Genomic DNA, 25,881 nt, shown 5'->3' with positions numbered 1-25,881 from the left:
AGCCCATATATGAAAAAACAGTTTTTCTATTTTGCCTTTGTAAAATTGTCATAGAGATAGATGGACTTCAGAACTGGTTATAATTGTATAACAACCATGGAAAAATGTAATATGCTAAATATCTCAATGATTTTAAGGGTTTTTTAAATATGGTTTTTGTAATTTTTTAAAACAATCTCTGGTTATTTTTGCCTGCCCCTAACACGAGGTAAGGCCTAGTAGCTGAAGTGAAGTACATTTTATAGCCCCCAACATTCCCGCATTTTTAAATATGTGAATGGAAATTGGGGCAGTTAATCTCAGGGCATTTGTACCCCTAAAAGCCTCTAAGAAAAAGGAGCAACCTTTTATAGTCTTCAGCTCACTACTTTACTTGCACCAGAATGATATATAGATTTCTTGATTATGTTCTAAACCCAAAATGAGTTTTACTTTGTTTAAAAAAATATGTTTATTACCAAGGTTGAAAGACTGCTACGTTTGTAAAAACCTGTGACAAATATCCATCAATTCATAGGCTTTAAAAATGCCATACAGCAACTTATGTGAAATATGAAAGTGTGTTTGTTTGCTATTGTAATTAATTGGGCAATTGAGAATTTTGGGGATTTTGATACCTACATATTTGTACTACTGTATTTTTAAAAATGAAAAATTGTTAACCTTGTTCATTCATTTGCCTCATACTCACAGTGGAGCATGTCTAGACATTAAGAGGAAATGGATCTCATTTTTGGTGAAAAAGCCTTGAAATCGCGACTTCCGGTTAAGATGGCGGCTTAGAGAAAGCTGAAGTTCAGATCTCCGGAAAACCCTTCCCGACCGATCTCAAACTAGAAGCTCCTAAGGCGCCGAAATTCAAAACGATCAACAGCACAGACCCTGGGAACCCTCCTCCTGGACCTGGACCCGGTTCAAAAGGTACGGCTCCCCTTAAAAGCCAGAACCCAAGATCCCTCGGACCTCAGGGGTAGGAGCGCAGAGTCCAAGGCTCCCGGAAGCGGCAGCCGCGCCGGGCTCAGAGAGCAGGGTCTGAGGAACAACAACCCTCAGGGTCTTCTACCCAAGTCCCAGTCCGGGTGAAAGTTACTGCCAGGGGCCTCCGCTGCAAAGAGCTGGTCGGTCCGGGTGAAAGTTACTGCCTGGGGCCTCCGCTGCAAAGAGCTGGTCGGTCCGGGTGAAAGTTACTGCCTGGGGCCTCCGCTGCAGAGAGCTGGTCAAAACAACAGCAACCCTCAGGGCGGGCAAGACAGCCTCAAGGGCTGGATCCTGCTATCCAAGTCTCAGTGAAAGTCTGTGCTCTCGGAGCTTGGGGAAGCGGCAGCCCATCCCCCCGCAGGCCGACGAAACGGCCTCACGGCCAGGGATTCTGAAGGCAACTTCCGGAAATCGAGCCAGGGGGAGAGTGTGGCCTCGTGGTCCGACCCTTCCATTCCAGTTCCAGTGAGGCATATTCAGTTTAACCCAGGGAACGCTCATAGAACCAACATCTGCCCAGGACTAAAGCCTCTGATCACCAGACAAAGACAAGAAAAGCCAATCCTCCACGTTCAGAGATGACAAACTCCACAGAAGCACAGAAGCCCCAAAATACCAAGAAAAATAAGAAGAAAGGGGCGACTCTGGACACATTCTATGGAGCCAAAATACAAAATACAGAGCAGATAGAAGAAGATATACAAGAAAATTCTCCAAAATCTTCCAAAGGAAATAGAAACTCTCCACAAACACATGAAGAATTTGAATCAGAAAGGACCAAAAAGATGGAAGCCCTCTGGGAGGAAAAGTGGGAAATGATGCAAAAGAAATTCACGCATCTACAAAACCAGTTTGACCAAACTGTAAAAGAAAACCAGGCTTTAAAGCAAGAACTAATAAAGCAAAGCCAAAACACCAAGAAATTAGAAGAGAACATAAAATATCTCACCGACAAGGTGATAGATCTGGAAAACAGGGGGAGAAGAGAAAATTTAAGAATAATTGGACTCCCAGAAAAGCCAGAAATAAACACCAAACTGGACATGGTGATACAAGATATAATCAAAGAAAATTGCCCAGAGATTCTAGAACAAGGGGGCAATACAGCCACTGACAGAGCTCACAGAACACCTTCTACACTAAACCCCCAAAAGACAACTCCCAGGAATGTAATTGCCAAATTCCAAAGCTATCAAACAAAAGAAAAAATCCTACAGGAAGCCAGAAAAAGACAATTTAGATATAAAGGAATGCCAACCAGGGTCACACAAGACCTTGCAATTTCTACGCTGAATGATCGTAAGGCATGGAACATGATCTTCAGAAAGGCAAGAGAGCTGGGTCTCCAACCAAGAATCAGCTACCCAGCAAAACTGACTATATACTTCCAAGGGAAAGTATGGGCATTCAACAAAATAGAAGACTTCCAACTTTTTGCAAAGAAAAGACCAGAGCTCTGTGGAAAGTTTGATACCGAAAATCAAAGAGCAAGGAATACCTGAAAAGGTAAATATTAAGGAAAGGGGAAAAATGTTATCTTCTTTTACTCAAACTCTCTTCTATAAGGACTACATTTATATCAACCTATGTATACTAATATGTGGGGAAAATGTAATGTATAAATAGGGGGTAAAGAAAGACCAAATAGAATAATGGTTCTCACACAAAGATTCACAGGGGAAGGGGAGGGGAAGAAAACTCCTATAAGAAGGAGAGGAAGAGAGGGGGGGGGGGGGGGTTTACTTAAACCTCAATCTCAGGGAAATCAACTCTGAGAGGGAAAAACATCCAGATCCATTGGGATCTTGAATTCTATCTTACCCAACAAGGGTAAGGAGAAGGGAAAACCAAGGGGGGGAGGGGGAGAGGGAGAACAAAAAGGGAGGGAAAGAGAGGGGGGAGGAGGAGGGAACAAAAAGGGAGGGACTAAAAAGGGAAACATCAAGGGAGGGGACAAGGGGGACTGATTCAAAGTAAATCACTGGACTAAAAGATAGAGCCGAAGAAGAAAAGGTTAGAATTAGGGAAGGCAATCAAAATGCCAGGGAGTCCACAAATGACAATCATAACTTTGAACGTGAATGGGATGAACTCACCCATAAAACGTAGACGAATAGCTGAATGGATTAGAATCCAAAACCCTACCATATGTTGTCTTCAAGAAACACACATGAGGCGGGTTGACACCCACAAGGTCAGAATTAAAGGATGGAGTAAGACCTTCTGGGCCTCAACTGATAGAAAGAAGGCAGGAGTGGTAATCATGATATCTGATAAAGCCAATGCAAAAATAGACCTGATCAAAAGGGATAGGGAAGGTAATTATATTTTGTTAAAAGGGACTCTAGACAATGAGGAAATATCATTAATCAACATGTATGCACCAAATAATATAGCACCCAAATTTCTAATGGAGAAACTAGGAGAATTGAAGGAAGAAATAGACAATAAAACCATACTAGTGGGAGACTTAAACCAACCATTATCAAATTTAGATAAATCAAATCAAAAAATAAATAAGAAAGAGGTAAAAGAAGTGAATGAAATCCTAGAAAAATTAGAATTAATAGACATATGGAGAAAAATAAATAGGGATAAAAAGGAATACACCTTCTTCTCAGCACCACATGGCACATTCACAAAAATTGACCATACATTAGGTCACAGAAACATAGCACACAAATGCAAAAAGCAGAAATAATGAATGCAGCCTTCTCAGATCACAAGGCAATAAAAATAATGATTAGTAATGGTACATGGAAAACCAAATCTAAACCAATTGGAAATTAAACAATATGATACTCCAAAACCGTTTAGCTAAAGAAGAAATCATAGAAACAATTAATAATTTCATCAAGGAAAATGACAATGGCGAAACATCCTTTCAAACCTTTTGGGATGCAGCCAAAGCGGTAATCAGAGGCAAATTCATATCCCTGAAAGCTCATATTAACAAACAAGGGAGAGCAGAGATCAATCAATTGGAAATGCAATTGAAAAAACTCGAAAGCGATCAAATTAAAAACCCCCAGCAGAAAACCAAATTAGAAATCCTAAAAATTAAGGGAGAAATTAATAAAATCGAAAGTGATAGAACTATTGATTTAATAAATAAGACAAGAAGCTGGTACTTTGAAAAAACAAACAAAATAGACAAAGTACTGGTCAATCTAATTAAAAAAAGGAAGGAAGAAAAGCAAATTCACAGCATTAAAGATGAAAAGGGGGACAGCACCTCCAATGAGGAGGAAATTAAGGCAATCATTAGAAATTACTTTGCCCAATTATATGGCAATAAATACACCAATTTAGGAGAAATGGATGAATATATACAAAAATACAAACTGCCTAGACTAACAGAAGAGGAAATAGAATTCTTAAATAATCCCATATCAGAAATTGAAATCCATCAAGCCATCAAAGAACTTCCTAAGAAAAAATCCCCAGGGCCTGATGGATTCACCTGTGAATTCTATCAAACATTCAGAGAACAGTTAACCCCAATACTATACAAACTATTTGACATAATAAGCAAAGAGGGAGTTCTACCAAACTCCTTTTACGACACAAACATGGTACTGATTCCAAAACCAGGCAGGTCAAAAACAGAGAAAGAAAACTATAGACCAATCTCCCTAATGAATATAGATGCAAAAATTTTAAATAGGATACTAGCAAAAAGACTCCAGCAAGTGATCAGAAGGATCATTCACCATGATCAAGTAGGATTCATACCAGGGATGCAGGGCTGGTTCAACATTAGGAAAACCATCCACATAATTGACCACATCAACAAGCAAACTAGCAAGAACCACATGATTATCTCAATAGATGCAGAAAAAGCCTTTGATAAAATACAACACCCATTCCTATTAAAAACACTAGAAAGCATAGGAATAGAAGGGTCATTCCTAAAAATAATAAACAGTATATATCTAAAACCAACAGCTAATATCATCTGCAATGGGGATAAACTAGATGCATTCCCAATAAGATCAGGAGTGAAACAAGGATGCCCATTATCACCTCTACTATTTGACATTGTACTAGAAACACTAGCAGTAGCAATTAGAGAAGATAAAGAAATTGAAGGCATCAGAATAGGCAAGGAGGAGACCAAGTTATCACTCTTTGCGGATGACATGATGGTCTACTTAAAGAATCCTAGAGATTCAACCAAAAAGCTAATTGAAATAATCAACAACTTTAGCAAAGTTGCAGGATACAAAATAAACCCACATAAATCATCAGCTTTTCTATATATCTCCAACACAGCTCAGCAGCAAGAACTAGAAAGAGAAATCCCATTCAAAATCACCTTAGACAAAATAAAATACCTAGGAATCTATCTCCCAAGACAAACATAGGAACTATATGAACACAACTACAAAACACTCGCCACACAACTAAAACTAGACTTGAACAATTGGAAAAACATTAACTGCTCATGGATAGGACGAGCCAATATAATAAAAATGACCATCCTACCCAAACTTATTTATCTATTTAGTGCCATACCCATTGAACTACCAAAATACTTCTTCACTGATTTAGAAAAAACCATAACAAAGTTCATTTGGAAGAACAAAAGATCAAGGATATCCAGGGAAATAATGAAAAAAAACACATATGATGGGGGCCTTGCAGTCCCAGACCTCAAACTATATTACAAAGCAGCAGTCATCAAAACAATTTGGTACTGGCTAAGAAACAGAAAGGAAGATCAGTGGAATAGACTGGGGGAAAACGACCTCAGCAAGACAGTATACGATAAACCCAAAGATCCCAGCTTTTGGGACAAAAATCCACTATTCGATAAAAACTGCTGGGAAAATTGGAAGACAGTGTGGGAGAGACTAGGAATAGATCAACACCTCACACCCTACACCAAGATAAATTCAAAATGGGTGAGTGACTTAAACATAAAGAAGGAAACCATAAGTAAATTGGGTAAACACAGAATAGTATACATGTCAGACCTTTGGGAGGGGAAAGGCTTTAAAACCAAGCAAGATATAGAAAGAATCACAAAATGTAAAATAAATAATTTTGACTACATCAAACTAAAAAGCTTTTGTACAAACAAAACCAATATAACTAAAATCAGAAGGGAAACAACAAATTGGGAAAAAATCTTCATAGAAACCTCTGACAAAGGTTTAATTACTCATATTTATAATGAGCTAAATCAATTGTACAAAAAATCAAGCCATTCTCCAATTGATAAATGGGCAAGGGAAATGGATAGGCATTCTCATTCTCAGATAAAGAAATCAAAACTATTAACAAGCACATGAAGAAGTGTTCTACATCTCTTATAATCAGAGAGATGCAAATCAAAACAACTCTGAGGTATCACCTCACACCTAGCAGATTGGCTAACATAACAGCAAAGGAAAGTAATGAATGCTGGAGGGGATGTGGCAAAGTAGGGACATTAATTCATTGCTGGTGGAGTTGTGAACTGATCCAACCATTCTGGAGGGCAATTTGGAACTATGCCCAAAGGGCGACAAAAGAATATCTACCCTTTGACCCAGCCATAGCACTGCTGGGTCTGTACCCCAAAGAGATAATGGACACAAAGACTTGTACAAAAATATTCATAGCTGCGCTCTTTGTGGTGGCCCAAAACTGGAAAACGAGGGGAAGCCCATCAATTGGGGAATGGCTGAACAAACTGTGGTATATGTTGGTGATGGAATACTATTGTGCTCAAAGGAATAATAAAGTGGAGAAGTTCCATGGAGACTGGAACAACCTCCAGGAAGTGATGCAGAGCGAGAGGAGCAGAACCAGGAGAACATTGTACACAGAGACTAATACACTGTGGTATAATCGAACGTAATGGACTTCTCCATTAGGGGCGGTGTAATGTCCCTGAACAACTTTCAGGGATCCAGGAGAAAAAAAACACCATTCATAAGCAAAGGATAAACTATGGGAGTGGAAACACCGAGAAAAAGCAACTGCCTGAATACAGAGGTTGAGGGGACATGACAGAGGATAGACTTTAAATGAACACTCTAATGCAAATACTATCAACAAAGCAATGGGTTCAAATCAAGAAAACATCTAATGCCCAGTGGACTTACGCGTCGGCTATGGGGGGTGGGGGGGAGGAAAAGAAAATGATCTATGTCTTTAACGAATAATGCTTGGAAATGATCAAATAAAATATATTTAAAAAAAAAAATAAAAAAAAATAAAAAAAAGAAAAAGCCTTGAAATCTTTATTTTCTTAGCTGACACAGAATGTCAATGATTATAAGCTACATTTTTTAAATTTTAAAGCTCTATTATTATATTTTCTTGCATGTGCGATATACTTTTTCACATTTAAAAAAATTTTTTCTCTCTTTTTTATATTTGAAGCACATGTCACCAGAATTAAGATTTTCTTTAACTTTTTGACTTTTCAGTACTATAAGTTTGAAATACATTTGTCAGAGCATGCCCAAAAAGCTTGTGACTATAAAAATGATGCCACTAATTATTTAAGAAATTATGGGACTTTGCTTAATGATTCTGTCTGATTCCAGGACAAGATATACACACAAGTGCCATTGCACAAAGCCAAAAAAAAAAAGCCAATTCAGGATGGATTAATGCACTTCTAGGCCAATACAAAGGTCTTGAACCTAGTGTGAAGACTCAAGGTTACTATGTTTAACATGTGTTAAGACATAGGCTTTCCTTGTGTCCACACTCACTCTGAAAATACTCACAGACGAGTATCCTCAAAACCTTGGCTCCTTTAATCTGGTCCCCTTTTCTGCCTCTCATAGTGTGGTACTTTTCCGTAGTCCTGGCTATTGACTGGGTAAATGCATCATTGCTTAGATTATTTTGATTGAGCCCTGATAGAAGGACCTGTTATAGATTTATTTTTCTTTTACTTGGAATTTTTACACATAAGACTTTGATAGTCTATATTTTCTTCCAGAGGTTTTCTTTTTTTATTTGGATTTTTCTGATATCTTTTTTTATTTCTCTTTCCAATTGATTCACATACCTCATACCTCAGCCATGCATCCCTAAGTGATCCTGTTTTTTTAATCACCCTCTTAACGGGGGAATGTAAAAAAATATTATTGTTTTAAATTTCAAAGTTTAAATTCCTTTTGAGAAGAATTTTAGGTAAAGAAGATGCTATCTCTCTGAATCCAGAACCAAACTGTTGGAGAAGCCACCATGAAGAAGCCTCCAGACCACAAGTTGCATAAAATTTAACTTTGGGTGTGGTTGATTGAACATTTATTTGTATGTATACTTTCATGCCAAAGGGGACTGCCCCCTAACTGGCTTTTTGTCAATGCGTTCAGCAATTATTGGTTTTATTTTTTTCTCCTTATCCTCAAATTATTGTAATCTTTAAATTAATTATGTTTTTATGATCCTTTGGGGAAGGACTTCTTCCCAGAGGATCAAAAGGAGAAATGTAAAAAATAGACTCAAATACAGGACTACAATCCCCACAAGCCTTTGCTCCACTTCCCCAAAATGCTTTGTAATCTCACGCAATTCTGAGGTGGGCCGAGATTGAGGAAGGATTTAAGTTGGTGGCAAAGGTTTTTTGGGTCTCTTTTCTCTTTTGGACTTCCATTTTGGAGCAGAGGCGTCTCTTCCATGATGTGAGGTTATTTTGTCTAGGCCTCTGGCCTAGGCACATGTTTCTTACTTGTATATTCTTTAATCCTTAATCCTTAATAAACCTCTAAAAAATATAATACTCCTTGCGGAGAGAAACTAATTTTTACCTGCCTCAGTCTCCCCATATTCCTAAATTTTAACTGTTACAATACAAAATAAACCCACATAAATCATCAGCATTTCTATATATCTCCAACCCAGTTCAGCAGCAAGAATTAGAAAGAGAAATTCCATTTAAAGTCACCAAGACAATATAAAATACTTAGGAAGCTATCTGCCGAGACAAACACAGGAACTATATGAACACAACTACAAAACACTCTCCACACAATTAAAACTAGATCTAAACAATTGGAAAAACATTGATTGCTCATGGGTGGGACGAGCTAGCATAATAAAAATGACTGTCCTACCCAAACTTATTTATCTATTTAGTGCCATACCCATTGAACTTCCAAAATTTCTTTTACTCAATTAGAGAAAACCATAACAAAGTTCATTTGGAAGAACAAAGGATCAAGGATATCCAGGGAAACAATGAAAAAAATACAAAGGAAGGGGGGCCTTGCAGTCCCAGATCTCAAACTATATTACAAAGCAGTGGTCATCAGAACAATTTGGTACTGGCTAAGAGACAGAAAGGAGAATCAGTGGAATAGACTTGGGGTAAATGACCTCAGCAAGACAGTATATGACAAACCCAAAGACCCCAGCTTTTCGGACAAAAATCCACTATTTGATAAAAATTGCTGGGAAAATTGGAAGTAGTGTGGGAGAGATTAGGCCTGGATCTACACCTCACACCCTACACCAAGATAAACTCAGAATGGGTGAATGACCTGAACATAAAGAAGGAAACTATAAGTAAATTAGGTGAACACAGAATAGTATACATATACATGTCAGACCTTTGGGAAGGGAAAGATTTTAAAACCAAGCAAGACTTAGAAAGAGTCACAAAATGTAAAATAAATAATTTTGACTACATCCAATTATAAAGTTTTTGTACAAACAAAGCCAATTTAACTAAAATTAGAAGGGAAGCAACAAATTGGGAAACAATCTTCATAACAAAAACCTCTGACAAAGGTATAATTACTCAAACTTATAAAGAGCTAAACCAATTGTACAAAAAATCAAGCCATTCTCCAAATGAAAAATGGGCAAGGGACACGAATAGGCAGTTTTCAGATAAAGAAATCAAAATTATTAATAAGCACATGAAAAAATGTTCTAAATCTCTTATAATCAGAAAGATGCAAATCAAGACAACTCTGAGGTATCACCTCACACCTAGCAGATTGGCCAACATAACAGCAAAGGAAAGTAATGAATGCTGGAAGGGATGTTGTAAAGAGGGAACACTAATTCATTGCTGGTGGAGTTGTAAATTGATCCAACCATTCTGGAGGGCAATCTGGAACTATGCCCAAAGGGCGATAAAAGGCTGTCTGTCCTTTGATCCAGCTGTAGCACTGCTAGGTTTGTACCCCAAAGAGATAATAAGGAAAAAAGACTTGTAAAAAAATATTCATAGCTGCGCTCTTTGTGGTGGCCAGAAATTGGAAAACGAGGGGATGCCCATCAACTGGGGAATGGCTAAGCAAATTGTGGTATATGTTGGTGATGGAATACTATTGTGTTCAAAGGAATCATAAAGTGGAGGAATTACATGGAGACAGGAACAACCTCCAGGAAGTGATGCAGATTGAAAGGAGCAGAACCAGGAGAACATTGTACACAGAGACTGATACACTGTGGTTCAATCGAACGTAATGGACTTCTCTATTAATGGCAATACAATGTGTAAAAAATAGACTCAAATACAGGACTACAATCCCCATGAGCCTTTGCACCACTTCCCCAGAATGCCTTGTAATCTCACCTGGGCCGAGATTGAGAAGGTATTTAAGCTGATTCAAAGGCTTTGGAGGGCTCTCTCTTGGCACTTGGACTTCCGTTTGGGGCAGATGTGGCTTTTTTTCATAATGTAGGTGAGGTTGTGTCTAGGCCTCTCTATGGCCTGGACACGTGTCTCTTATCCTGTATTTTCTTTAATCCTTAATCTTCAATAAACCTCTAAAAAAATATAATACTCCTTGCAGAGAGAAACTAATTTCTACCTGCCTCAGTCTCCCAATATTCCCTAAATTTTAATCTTTACAAATGTCCCTGAACAATCTGCAGGGACCTATGAGAAAAAACACTATCCTCAAGCAGAGGACAAACTGTGGGAGTAAAAACACTGAGGAAAAGCAACTGTTTGACTACAGGGGTGGAGGGGATATGATTGAGGAGAGACGCTAAATGAGCACCCTAATACAAATACAAACAACAAGGAAAAGGGTTCAGATACCCAGTGGAATCACGAGTTGGCTAGGGGAGGGGTGGCGGGAGGAGGGGGGGAGGAAAAAGAAAATGATCTCTGTTTCCAATGAATAATGTATGAAAATGACCAAATAAACTAATGTTTAAGAAAAAAAAAAGGAGATGAGTGCTTGCTTCAACAGAACATATACTAAAATTGGAACAATACAGAGAAGATTATTAGCATAGACTCTGCACAAGGATGACACACAAATTCATGAAGCATTCCATATTTTAGCAACAAAAATTAGAAGGGAAACAACAAATTGGGAAAAAAAATTTTACAACAAAAAACTGACAAAGGCCTCATTTCTCAAATTTATAAGGAACTAAATCAATTGTATGAAAACATCAAGCCATTCCCCAATTGACAAATGGTCAAGGGATATGAATAGGCAGTTTTCAGATAAAAAAATCAAAACTACCAATCAAGCACATGAAAAAGTGTTCTGAAATCTCTCATAATTAGAGAAATGAATCAAAACAACTCTCAGGTTCCACCTCATAATTATCAGATTGGCCAATATGATAGTAAAGGAAAATAATAAATGTTGGAGGGGATATGGCAAAATTGGGACACTAATGCATTGCTGGTGGAGTTGTAAATTAATCCAGTCATTCTGGAAGGCAATTTGGAATTATAAGCAATGGGTTTTAAAAGAATACATACCCTTTGATCTAGCAATACCACTGCTGGATTTGTCCCAAAAAAAGATAAGGAAAAATACTTGTACAAAAATATTCAGTCATGTTCTTCGTGGTGGCAAAAAATTGGAAAATGAGGGAATTCATCAATTGGGGAATGGCTGAACAAAGTGTGGTACATGATGGGGATTGAATACTATTGTGCTATAAGAATTGATGGTCTGGAGGCTTTTCAACTGAACTGGGAGAATCTCAATGAACTGATGCAAAGTAAAATGAGAAACAGAAGAACATTGTACACAGAAAGTAAAACATTGTGAAAAAATCCAATGTAATAGACCTTGCTGATAGTAGCAATGCAACAAGCCAGGGCACTCCTGAAGCAGTTATGTAAAAGAATGCTATCCACACATTGAGAGAAAGAACTATGGGAGAAGAAATGCAAAAGCAAAACATGACCACTATGAGTATATGATTTGGGGTCTATGCTTTTAAAAAATTGCTCTACAGCAAAAATGAATAATATGGAAATAGGTATTAAGAGACATTTGTACAACCCAGTGGAATTACTTGTAGGCTCTGGGAGTGGGGAGGGAAGAAGGGAGGGAGAGAATCACGTAAATATGGGAAAAGATCCTAAAAAAATAAGTTACAAAAAGAAGAAAAAGGTAGAAGAAAACATAAGTTATTTCACAATAAAAACCAGTGGCTTGAAAAATGGATCAGAGAAAAATAATTTAAGAATCAATTTAGATTTAGGAATTTTTTAAAGGAAAATTACCCAGGATCTCTTAGAACTAGAGAGCAAAATAGAAATAAAAGAATCTACCAGTCTCCTCCTGAAAGAAATCCAAAAATGAACATTTCCAGGAACATCATGGCCGATCCAGAGTTTCCAAGTCAAAGAATACTATTATAAGCAGCCAGAAAAAAATTCAAGTACCAAGAAGCCACAGTCAGGATCACACACAATTTAGCAGCCAGCCAACATGATAAAAGAGCAAAGAGCCTAGAATAAAATTTCAGAACACAAAGAATATAGATTTATAGCCCCAAATAACTTACTCACCAAAATTGAGTATAATGCTACAAAAAGGGAGGTTGGGGGTGGTAATGAATCTTCATGAAAATAAGGACTTCCAAGCACTCCTGAGGAAAAGATCAGAGCTACAAAGAAACTCTAAAGTTGAAGAGACACATAAAAAAGAAAACATAAATTTAAATGATTAAAAAAAGGATAAACTGCTTACATTCTACCAAGGGGAGATAATACCTATATCCTCTCTGATACTTATCATCATTGGCAATCAGAGGGAGTCTAATTAGATACGGTCTAGGAGTAGTTCTGTTATGTCTTGATCTTAAAAAAATAATGGAAATAGAAAGGAAGATTAGGGAAAATTTCTCACATGATCAAGGTGAACAAAGATATCCATACAAACAAGGAGGAGGGGGTACAGAGATCAGTGGACATTTGAACCTCATTCTCTTCTGACCAGATCAAAGGAAAAAAAGAATATGCCCTCACAGTTAGGTAGAGAAATGCATTTCATTCAATAGGAAATTAGCAGGATAGGGAAAGGGGATTTAGAGGGAATGTAGATTAAAGAATTATTAGTCCTAAATACTTTGTAACTCTCTCTTTTTGTAACAAGGAACTGGAAACTGAAAGGCTACCCATAAACTGGGCAATGACTAAGGTGTATAAGAAATACTATGTTGCTATAAGAAATGATGAAGGGGATGATTTCAAAGAAACTGGAGAAGACTATTAAAAACTGATGCATAGTGAGTTACAAAGAATCAGAAGAATAATTTTTACAATGACAACAATATGGTAAAGGCAAACAACTGCTAAAGAATTAGGAACTCTTATAAGCATAAAGACCTATCAATTCCAGGACTGTTCAAGTGAAACACATGGTTCATCTCCTGACAGATGGATGAAAGACTCAGAATACAGTCAATATGGAAGTAATTTGTTTTGACTAACTGATATGTTTATAATGCATTCTGTTTTTCTTTTATTCTCAAAGAGGGTAGGAGAGAAGGCATATTTTTTGCTGATATAAATAAATAATTTTTAAAAATAAAAGAAAGGAGAGAGGGAGAAAGAGATATGAGGGTCAAAGTGTTGGATAAGCCCAAAGACACATACTGGGGAATATCTGATAAAAATTATTCCAAAAAATATAAGAAAACTAGAAAGAAGTTTGCTAGATTTAGACCTAAACCACAGAACAAGATAAACATCAAATGTATATGTGACTTTGACAAAGGGAGATATAAACAAAAAGAAATCACCTGGCAAATTTATGGAAAGGGAAAAGATTATGACCAAATACAGCACAGAAAAGATCATAGAAGATAAAATAAAATAATTTTGATTATATATAACTTAAAAGACAATATGCACAAACAAAATCAATAGCTATAAGGGAATTAGATAACTGGGGAATATTTTTTGCAAGTTTCTCTGATGAGTTTCATTTCCAAGTTACATAAAAACTGATTAAAATTTTTAATAGGAGCAATTCTCCAGAATAAAATGCAAAAACCAACTATGAAGTTCTATTTCACACATATCAGACTGACAAAGATGACTATAAAAGGAAATTGTCAATTGTTATAGGGGCTTTAGGGATAAATAGACATACTCATGCACTATTGGTGGAGCTGTGTGTTGGTCCAGTCACTCTAAAAAACAATTTCAAACTATTCCCCCCAAATTCACTAAATTCTTCAAAACTTTTGACCTAGAAATACTATCACTACTTGGTCTAAACTCCCAGAAAAATAAAAGAAATTAAAAAAAAAAAGTCTGCATGTAGAAAAATATTTAAAGCCGCTTTTTCTGAAGTAGAAAAGAACTGGAAACAAAAGGAAATGTCTATTTCCTATGAAGTAGCCTGGGTTGAATTCCAATTAATGTCCTACGGGGCAAGGAAAATAGTTTATATTCTTTGTACTAGTCTTGAACCAGCAAGTTCTATGACTCAACATTTAACAGCTTACAACTAAAATATTGAAAATAAAATATTGGAGAGAAGTTCTAGATTGTAAAATAGAGAGAAGAGGAAAAAAGTCATATTAAGGTGGCAAACATACACATCTAGTTTAGTCTTAGAAAACTAAACAAATTATGGCATATTAATCTAATGGAATATTATTAATGCATTCATTAAAAAATTACATGGTTTCAAGGAAAAATGGCAAGACCAATATGAACTGATACAAATACGAATGGAAGAAAATGGTTGATACAATATAATAAACAAATCTGAAAGACTTGAGAACACTGATTAATGTACTCACAATGATTCTGTGAAAGAATTCTTTACTCCATTGTCTATCCTGAGTTAACACTAACTTCAGTACCTCACTAGATTTCTAGTCTACCTTTTGACTGAATCAACACAAGCTTGAACTAGGTAGAGTTCACAAACCACTTAGTGAATTCACAACCTACTTAGTGCTAGGTGAGAAGTCAGCAAGATACTTGGAGAGTTCCACACTTTTTTAAACCTAAAATCAGTCAGAAACTTGTGAATTCTTTTAAGAGTTCATACCCACAGACACTGTTCAATCAGGAAGCTGTGAATCTTTTTGATGAGAAATTGACCTTCAGAAGGTGAGAACTGGTTCCCACAAACACTGTCCCCTGGGCAGTGCTAGACAATTTGGAAGCTGTGATTTGGTCCCTATGAAAAAGGGAAAAGACAAGAATCCACTCTAAAAGGCCCTGAATTTCTGGGCCTAGAGGAGGAAGTTGACTTCAATAAGGAAGTTGGACTTCAAGAAGGAAGTCAGTTTCAGAAAGTCAGCCTCAGGAATCCCCTTTCAGCATGAGTCATTGTCTTGACCTGCCTCTGGGAGGGAACTTGGTTGAGTGATAGCTGGCTTTCCCCTCCCTCTCTTCTGGAGAGTTTAATTCCAGTCAACAAGTCTTGGCTGGTTAACGTCTTCTCTATCCTTTTGTATTTCTCTACTTTCACTCTTTCCACCTCTTTTGTAAATAAAAGCTATTAAAAGTCACTTGGACTTTGAGCAATAATACTTTGAATCACCTATTTTTGTTAATTTTAAACCTTACAATTCCAGAGGAAGAAAGGTTAAAAGCATGCTACCTGCCTAAATGGAAGCGTAGTGGACTAAGATTACAAAAATGAGACACATTTTTGGATGTAGTCAACATGGAAATCTGTTATGCTTGAAAAGTGAGTGTATGTGTAGACAAACACATATGTAATGAGAGTTTTACTTTCCTAACTGTTCAATGTAGGAAGGAGTGTAAGGTTTGGAAGGAAAAAAATAAATGGATGTTAATTTTTTAAAAAGTAACTCAAGACTGTACAAAAAACAAATGTTTCCTACCAAACTTATAGTATACACAATTATAAGTGAAGTTTATGCTGGTAAAGAAGTAAAGTTGAAAACTAAGTAAGGATTTCTTCGATACAGGTATAACAAAGAAAGAATAACAACGACAAGGTAAGAATTCAGTTTTCTAAGTCCTTCACTTCTTGCTAGAAGAAACAGACAATTCATATCACAAGTACTTTAAATAAAAAACTTAACTAAAAAATGTTCCTGCCTAGATTTCAAAAGATCCTAGAAGACAACTGCTTTCCACAATGGTGACTTAAGCTGAATTCTAAGTAATGTTCTAGGACAAAGAAAACACATTAAGTCCCTTTTGCTCTGCATGAGTCAGCCAGTTTTATTAATCAACATTTAATAATTTATCAAATAACATTTAAGTAAAACGTTGAATATACAATACTGGGTGGGAGAGAAGGGTGCATCATGAAAGAGAGAAGTGACAAAGGCAGAAAATAGATTTAAGTGGCAAATATAAATAATTGGTTTCAAATATTAGAGAACTAATGATGAAACAGGGCATTCCAACTTTAGAAAAATGATTTGAAATTTAATGAAAACTTTGTTACTCTGATAGGAAGCCAATGTTAAAATGTTACATAATCAATCAAACAAACAAGCTTTGACTGGGCCTACTATGTCAAGTTACTATTGAAAGCAATAGATTTTTAAAGAATGAAATAGCCCCTCTTGAGAATTTCATATTCTACAGGAGGGAGACAAACTATAGAGAAGTTACTTAAATGTAAGGCCACTAGCAGTCAGGGGAATAGAAAAAGTGATCATGTAGAAGGTGAAACATAAATTGCATTTTGAAGGAAGTGAGGAATTTCATGAGCCAGAGATTAGAAGGAATTACAAGTCTAGGTATAGGAAATGGCCAGTGTAAGGGCATAGATACAGGAGATGAAGAAATGTTATGTGTGAAGAATGGAGGAAATTTGCCTGGACCACCAAATATAAGAAGGGAAGGGATATATAATGGGGCAGAAAAGACAGGGTGGGCCAGAATATAAAGGGTTTAGCAAGTCAAAGACAGCAGTTTATAGAAACATATACACCTAAGCCGGAATGTACACATACACACTATATATGCATATGTATACATACTAGGATTAAGGAAAATCCTAGCAGCTATGTGGGGAATGCACTGGAGTAGAGAGAAACTTGAGGAGACCAATTAGGAGGCAAATGAAACAGTCCCACACAGAAGAGATTAGAGCATGATCTAATGTGATGGACATCTGTAAAGAGGTAAGGGGCCAGATATGAGAGGGGAGAAACAAGATTTGACAACTGACCAGATATGTGAGGAAAACAAAAGTTGTGAAACTTAGAGATGGTAAAGGTGGTGGTTCCTTTAACAGAAATGGGAAAGTTTTGCAGAGGAAATTCTTTGGAGGGTGTAAAGGCATCTGAAATCTGTTTTGGACATAACAAATTAGAAATATCTCACATTCAGTTTTGAAATGTCCAAAAGGCAGTTTAATGATGCAGGACTGTAGAGCCTGAGGAAGGACATATAAATATGGTAATCTTATTCTGAGGTGATAAAGGAACTAATAAGATATCTGAGAAAGTGTGTAGATAGAATAGGGTCAGAGTCTGGGATTTCAGTCACAGTTAGGGGGTAAGATAAGAATGACAAACCAGTAAAGGAGAAAGAAGTAGTCAGGAGAGTGTAAGGTCACAAAACTTTAGAGAAAAGAGTAATCAAGAGGAGAGGATGATAAACAATGTCAAATGCAACAAAAGACAAAGGATCAAGACTGAAAAAGACCTATTTGGTAATTCAGAAAACATCGGTAACTTCAGAGAGGTTTAAAGTGAGTTATGAGGTCAAAAGTAAGGCTACAACGATTTGAGAAATGAGGAGAAAGGAATTGGAGGCAACAAGTATACATAATTTTTTGATGAGTGTAGCTAATATATTCTGACATGACGATGGGGTCAAGTAAAAGTTTATTAAAGATAGAGGAGGCTTGGTCATATAATCCAGATTCAACCCTTAGTGATCCAATGAAATTGCTACCAATCACTCTATTGCAAATATTAATAACATGGAAATGGGTTTTGAGTAATGATACAGGTAAAACCCAGTGAAATTGCTCATTAGCTCTGGGAGGGAGGATTGAGGAGGGCAAGAACATGAATCAAATTACCACAGAAAAATATTCTAAATTAATTAATTAAAGAAATGTTAAAAAAAGATAAGAAACTGTTGTTCACTCCAAAGGCCAACAACAGTCTCAACTGTCACATTCAATGACATTTTCTCTATTCTCATATTATTTGACCTTTCTGTATCATCAACATAGCTGGTCACATAAATGTTCCTTCTGGAGCCAGTTCTTATTAAGAGGAAAGACATAATAATTTCCAATCTCCTCAATCCTCCTCCTACTTCTCAGGCTGCTGCTTTCTGTGGATCTTTATCTTCTTCCTGACTCTCTAAATATGATTTTATGCCAAGGTTTAATCCTTACTTAGTTCTCCATTCTCTTTCCCTTAAAGATTCTATCCATCCCCCAATTTCAAATTTAATTGAGGTTCAGTCCTAGATCATTCACTGTCTATCTCTCTTGCTGAAATTTCAAGAACATGCTAAAAAACAGAATCAATTTTCTTCCACTCTAGTTTCTCAGTTTCTATTATAAATTATAAGGATGATATTAGAAATTATATCTTGTTATATTAGTTTAGAGATAAGAAGTAGAGAAGCTGGCTTGAGAAAGAATTGGAATTTTTAACAGTTGAGACAGAGAGTCGGTTTCAAATGTTGACAGTGTGTGTGGGAGGGGTAATGGTTTTTCGGTGGAAGTTGGTGTCTGGCACTTGGCAAGAGTTAGACACTCTCTCTAAGAGCTTGGAGGAGGTAACATCTTTTTCCTCTCTCTCTCTCTCTCTCTCTCCTCACTGTCTGAAGTATAAGGAAAAACCTGAAGGAGACAAATGTTTTCCTTTCCCAACTTACGAAACAATGGTGACTATCTATTGCTGGTTTTATAGATTGTTTTAACTCTGAGAAGACCAAAGAAAAACCTGGTCTTCAGTTTGGACTCTGAGTCAGCTAAGACTCAGAGTTCTAATTTGGTTCTTGCTGAGGCTCAGCCAGCTAGCTTTTGTTATTTTTTATAACTTAGAGGCAAAGTTAAGAATTATAATGATAACAGTGTTAGCTTATTTAGAATAGTAAAAATTTGGGTTACTCCAATCAGGAAGGATCTATGGAAACCAGAGAAGTGGTTCCTTATGAAACCAGGGAGTTTTATTCAGGTGGAATTAGAATCCCTTAAGAGTTAGAAATCCTTTTTTATCCTTATATTTTCAATAAATAATTTATTTTTTAAACAAGAATCTCTTTAGCATCCTTGCACCTGACCCTGAAGAGATCACTTATGAACTTCACTTCACTTACATAAATTGAAGATACTTTTTAAGCACAACAAGCAGAGTATCTAATCAGTTTATAATCAATAATCAATTCATTGCTCATTATTTTTATATTCATTGTCTATTATTTTTACACTATATAGAATAGCAAAGTGCTCTATCTATAGAAGGTGATCCTGAGGACAAGAGATAACAGTAAATGTTATCACTACCATTAATTAACTACCAACAAAACAGACCTTTACTTTTTTTGATCTCCAGAACAGAAAGAAGCAGTAATGAGGAGGAGGACTTAACAAAAGGAATAAAATAAAAATTCTTTCCCTGAAAAAGTTGTATTGCTTATATTTGTTATTGATGAATGAGGAACAACTATCACTTAGGTCCTAAAAACCAAAACCAAAAAAACTAACCAGAAATAGCATCAAGATATAAATACTTTGGTGGCACACAAATGAATCAAAATCAATGCCATAATGGCACTGACTTGGCCCTGCCCACAAGTATCAAAGCCTAAAGCTGTAATGCAAACAACATAACTTGATATAATAGCATTAGCTACTTTTAGGAAAGTGGCTAAAAAATAGAACCACAATCTTCCTCTACACCCCAACTCCTGACTTTCTACTAGGAAACATCAATATTTCTCAAACACCCTAACCTCTGAGTTCTATTTTTATCATGACTCAATTCACCATTCCACTTTAGGTATACATCCCAGAGATAGACTTAGGTATCATGCACAATGTTCTACTTCCATCATTATGAATTCTGAACTTTATCTGATCACAGTCTCTCCCTATATATATGCCTTACTCCTCCTAAATTTGTTAGTAATGCTCACTGTAACCTCTAAGCCCCATAACCTTTAGGTTATCACCCAAGCTATCATAACTGCTCTAGCTACCCTTTCCTCCCTTCCCAATCTTGAACTCTTAATGAATCAGACCAACTTTAAACTACAAATTTTTCTCTACTCTTGAGTTCCTTGTTTTCTTGTCTTTTCCTGGTATCCCCAGTGATGTTAGCACCTTCATTTCTAATGTTATATTGTATTTGATTTGTATATGTCTTACATATACCTATACTTAAAAAAACCCACAAAACTCTTACCTTCTGTCTTAGAATCAATACTGGGTACTGGTTCTAAGGCAGAAGAGTGGTCAGGGCTAGGCAATGGGGGTTAAGTGACTTGCCCAGAGTCACACAGCTGCAAAGTATCTAAGGCCAGATTTAAACCCAACTCACTGAACTATCCAGCTGCCCCCCCCCCAATTGTAATTCCTAAGTATTATAATTGATAGTTTCATCATTTATAAAGACAGTAGGAAGTAAAGGAGCTATTTGAGCTTTGAAGGCATACAATTCATAAACATTCAACATACGTTTCATTTTCAGCTCCATTGGTCTTGCTTTTGCGTTGTTTTTGTTCATTGTTTGCTGGAGGGGTCTGTCCCATGGCAGGAGGTTTCCGTTTTGCCAACATTTTTCTTTGTCTCTCTATCTCTTCCCTCTGTGAGTTTATCCTTTCCTGTTGCCTGGAGATAACCCCCCCAAAAAATAAAAGGTTTAAGTTTCACTAACAAATCTATGGACCAGAAATCATAATTCTTCAAAATTTGGGGGGGAAAACCATAGCCTTTAAATAAAACATATGATGTTTAACACCTCTTCCAAAATTTCAATTAATTACATGGTTTGAGTATATTTTGAGTTATTTTTTTTTTAGTTTGAGTTATTTTATTCACTTAAAAAGGCAAGTAGGACCTGGTTTATGATATCCAAAGTAAGACAAAAACTCTAGCAAACACATATTTAAGGAGGTAAAAATTCCATTGAAAGGCAAGCATGTTTTAGTAACTTGGAATTATGGCCTATTTTAAAGATAAACATACTATGATATATTTATCAAAATGTACCAATTATTTAAGATAGCCAATGGCAAGATAATGATGAGGTTCTAAATACTTTGTAATAGAATTAAAAAATTAATTTAAGTTATTGTCAAATCCGAGCTATATATTATTCTGTTTAGAAATACACATTTTTAACAAACACCATTGCCTAATTATGAAATGGTTGGAGAATATGAACAAATAGTTCTCAAAAGAAGTATTACAACAACCATATGCTATAAATAAAAATCATAAACAAAGCAGATACCCATCAGCTAGAGAATGATCAAACAAATTGTGGTATATGAATATAAAATCTTTGGATAGGACTTTGTGTTATAGGAAATGACAGATATAATAAATGCAGAAATGTACAACAACTACTGAAGAGTAAAATAAGCAAATCCAAGAAAACAATATTCATAATGACTATAACACTGTAAAAAGAAATAAGAACCAACAGAAAACAATCAAAACAATGCTGCAAAACAACAAAAAACCAAGACCAACTCCAAATAACAGATATGAGATACTATTTTTTAAAATGTACTGATTGGTCTTAGTTATTTTTCTTCTCTTTAAAAAAATTTCTTTGCTATAATAAATAGGAAAAGAGAAAAGGGAAGAGTCACTGGAAGAAATATAGGTGATTAAAAAACAAAAGCTATCAATAAAAATTTACTGAAGAAAATGAACACTTTACCTTTCTATCTTTGGTCTTATTAGAAATTTCTATAGGCCTTTGTACCCAAAGAGCACTTAATGTCCTTTTTCTTCCCCATTCTCCAAAAGCTTCCTTTCTCTAGGTAAGACATTAAAGATTTTTTAAAATGATCTTGTATTCATGAGAATAAATACCATGCAAAGGAAGACTAAGGTGCTAACCAGTCTTGTATAGAACAAGACCCTGTGTGGGAGAATATGGCAATTATCCCTTTATCCTCAGTTATGGGAATATCCAAAATATTCTTAATATTTTTAATGAGATTTTTTCTTTTTTCTATAATCAATACTTATAAATTTATCTAAAACCTCCTTGAATTTAGATTTTTGGCTTACAAAAGTCTGTTAGAGAGAATTAATTCTGTGGATACTTTTATTGAATAAAGAAATACTTCTCCATGAAGTAAATTATTACCTCTTAAGGTTATAGGAGTGCCTTCTAGCTCTAATATTCAGGGATCTGATGAAATATTTTAGATCATTTTCTCTTTAGCTCAACATTCAGAGATGTTTATCATCCTAATAAGAACAATAATGGTAACAAATAGCACTAGTAATGCTTTTCTTTACAACATTGTGAAGCAGGGAAAGTGGTGCCTTTCTACTATTATGAACTTATTGCCTTCATCTTTCCAAACTAAAAAGACCTCATTTCTTTTTAGCCTAACCTTGTATGGAAGTCTCCACAATGTTTTTCTTTATTATCCATTGTCCTTCTCTGGACTTAGTCTAGTTTTACAGTCTTTCTTAAAGAAATCAGAAAGATGATCAGCACCTTGAGTAGATACATATACAGTAATTATATCGCCTATACAAGATAAAACCTGCAGAATAACATTGCAATCAAGCCTAAATAAAAAGGAAAAGTAAAATTTTCATCTAAAACATTTCTTTAGGAACCAATATTTTCATAGATCAACTAATCAAAGGTTAAGAGGTTTGCCTATAAATGTTTCCAGTTACATGCCAGGACCTAATTCTCTTATCCTCCTCCACCCTACCACTTAAATTCCCTTCCACTGTGCTCTCTGAATGCCTGCTCCAAAATGACTGAAGTGGCATTTATCTTAACCCTTTTACTTCTTCATTACATCCCCATTTTGCACTGAGACCTGACTCCTTCCTAATAACAACAAATCACTGGCCATCCTTTCTAGTTTCAGCCATACCTTCACTCATTGGTTCATTGGTCTTGGTGCAAAGAGCTGGAATACTGCTTGTGTTTCACTGCCTCTAGCAAACTAATTTTCTAGCATGGGTCCTGAGCAACTTTTCCACCTTTGAGGTGAATAATATTAAAATCTGTTACTCAATATAGGTTTTCTGGTCTATTATGTATCAATCCCCCCACCTCGCAGATCACGCTCCTTTTTTCCTCAATAAGTTCAATGCAGGGTTAACAGTCTTTCTCAATACTCACTTTCCTCTCACCAAATCCTGCCCAATTAGTGAGATACATGAACACGAATACTGTCTAAATATCCTAATTTCTTGGTTCCTCAATACACTCAAGTAACAATTCCTTCCTATACTTGACTTAAGCTATATACAAGGATTGTCATACCCTTGAGAGTAGGTGTTAAGATAAATGCCACTTTGTTCATTTTGGAGCAGACATGAGTTCTATTTTGGACATGTTGAATTTAAGATGTCTACTAGACAATCACTTCAAGAGGTTTTGAAAAGCAGTTGGGAATGTGACACTGAAGATCAAAAGGAGTAAGAGCAGGATAGACAGACTTGCACATCATCAGCATAGATAGTAATGAAACCCATAGGAGCTAATGAAATCACCAAGTGAAGTAGTATAGAAGGAGAAGAGAAAAAGGGCCCAGCAAAGGAGACTGAGAAGGAACAAATATGTAGGAGGAGAATCAAGAAAGAATAGTGTCCTAAAAACCTAGAATATAAAGGAGAAGTTAATAGTGTCAAAGTCTGCAGAAACAGTAAAGATAATGAAGATTGAGAAAAAAAGCCATCTCCTCTCACTTGATTCTAAATCCTGTACAATCTAGTTTCCAATCTCTTCATTAGAGTAAAACTATTCTGGCCAACATCACTAATGACCAGTTAATTACCGAATTTAATTCTTTTCCAGAATTTTTATTGTTTTTTTGAAGAGACACTGAAAATGTTATTCAATCTCTTCTGATTAATTTCCTCTTCAAGTTTTCACATTGCTCTTTTGATTCTTCTCCTTCCTGTCTAACCCTTCTAAGTCTTCCTTTGCTTGTTCTTCATCCAGGTTATCATTCAGACACCATGTGTGTCTCCCAAACACTCAATACTGGGCCCTCTTCCTTTTCTCTCTTTACTATATTGCTCACTGATCATCTCAGCTTGTACAGGTCCAATTATCCTTTTTATGTATATGTATCCCACATATAAAGGCCATTCATAATTTCTCTTCTGAGCTATAGTTCTGCATCACAAACTTCCCCTCAGTCTTCTCAAAGTGGATACAACATAATCATCTCAAACTCAACATGTCTAAAACCAGAATTCATTTTAATTCTAGCAAAGTCCTTCTAACTCCTCCATTACTTTTGTAGGACATCACTATCCCACCAATCACGTCATCCTCATCTCCTCCTTTCTCTCAGGTTCATATATCCAATATGATGCCAAATCTTTTAGTTCCTACCTTCACAACATCTTTCATATACATCCCCTTCTATTCATTCACATAGTTGCGACACTTAGTCAGGTTCTCATCACATCATATCTGGACTATGTCTTACTTAGGACTGTTCAAGATAAAGAGGGTAGGGTATATTTTTTAGCTATTCTATTCAGAATAGCAGGGACAATGGCATCCAGAATATAGTAAGAACAGAAACTATAAGGGGCTAACTAACTACCAACATAGGAGGAACTCTGACAAAGTTTCGATTCAAAAACTAAGGTTGAAGACAAAAGTAAACAGGGTAGCATATATTCTGTAAAGATGAGATGAAATTTTCAGGATTTGGAACTCTAAATAGATTACTTCCTATGAAAGTGTTGTGAAAATAACAAATGCTGCTTCAGAATAAGGTAAATCATCCTAGAGGCAATGACCACCTTAAAGAATGGGAGGCCATAGAACCAGAGAGGAGATTCCAAGGCAAATAGGAATGAAAATTATTATGAAAAAGAGGTAGCAGTAGACCACAAAATCAGGGACATAGGGAGATTTCTCCCAAGGGGCATATTCTCAGTACCACCAACAGCATACATGGTAGGTAAAACAGAAAAAAAGGTGGAGGGGGCATGATCTACAAAGTAATAGCAGAGAAAATGTTCAGAGGAGCAAACAGAGGGGCAATTAGATAGCACAGTGGATAGAGTACCAGGCCTGGAGTTGAGAAGACTTGAGTTCAAATCTAACCTCAGACATTTCCCAGCTGTATGACCATGGGCAAGACATTTAACCCTTATTGCCTACCTCTTGTTTCTCTTCTGGCTTAGAAGTGATACTAAAAAAGGGTTTTAAAAAAGTAAAAGAAAATAACATCAAATACAATAAAAAACGACTGAGTTGAGATAAACCCAAGAGATAAAAGTACACGATAAATTGAATAGTGACTCAGAGAAAATAATGGCTTCGCCAAGAAATGAAGCAAGAGATAAAAGGTAAATGAAATCTCTTAAAGGAACAAAAAATTGGAAACAGAATAAAAAGTTTGAAACAGAATGTGGAAATGCCTTCTTAAGTAGTAGACTACCAGGGAAATAGAATGGTACAAAAGAACTTTGAGAGAAAAAAAAATTTTAAGTCAGAAGATGGAAAACTATGAAAAAAAGATATAATCTACCATTTAAAAAAATATAGACCTAGAAAACATAACAGGATCAAGAAAATTTA

General features: G+C 36.0%; 1 protein-coding gene and 1 non-coding gene across 5 annotated transcripts in view; one reads left to right on the top strand and one right to left on the bottom strand.

The window, feature by feature from the left end:
- The window catches only part of TLK2 (tousled like kinase 2), a 161,685-nt gene that overhangs the window by 36,963 nt on the left and 98,841 nt on the right, over positions 1-25,881 (bottom strand). For all 4 annotated transcript variants that reach the window (XM_007482528.2, XM_007482527.2, XM_001368520.4 and 1 more), the window contains one exon: positions 20,802-20,954. In XM_007482528.2, the coding sequence (XP_007482590.1) occupies positions 20,802-20,954 (153 nt within the window). The remainder of the gene's footprint in view (positions 1-20,801; positions 20,955-25,881) is intronic.
- LOC130457669 (U6 spliceosomal RNA) lies at positions 11,126-11,235 on the top strand. The gene has a single exon (XR_008916961.1). It is a non-coding gene; the product is annotated as a U6 spliceosomal RNA (small nuclear RNA).

Source organism: Monodelphis domestica, chromosome 2 (genome assembly GCF_027887165.1).
Source record: "Monodelphis domestica isolate mMonDom1 chromosome 2, mMonDom1.pri, whole genome shotgun sequence".
NCBI lineage: Eukaryota > Metazoa > Chordata > Mammalia > Didelphimorphia > Didelphidae > Monodelphis > Monodelphis domestica.
The sequence above is the reverse complement of the archived record's forward strand: the minus strand, read 5'-3'. Positions and strand labels throughout refer to the sequence as shown.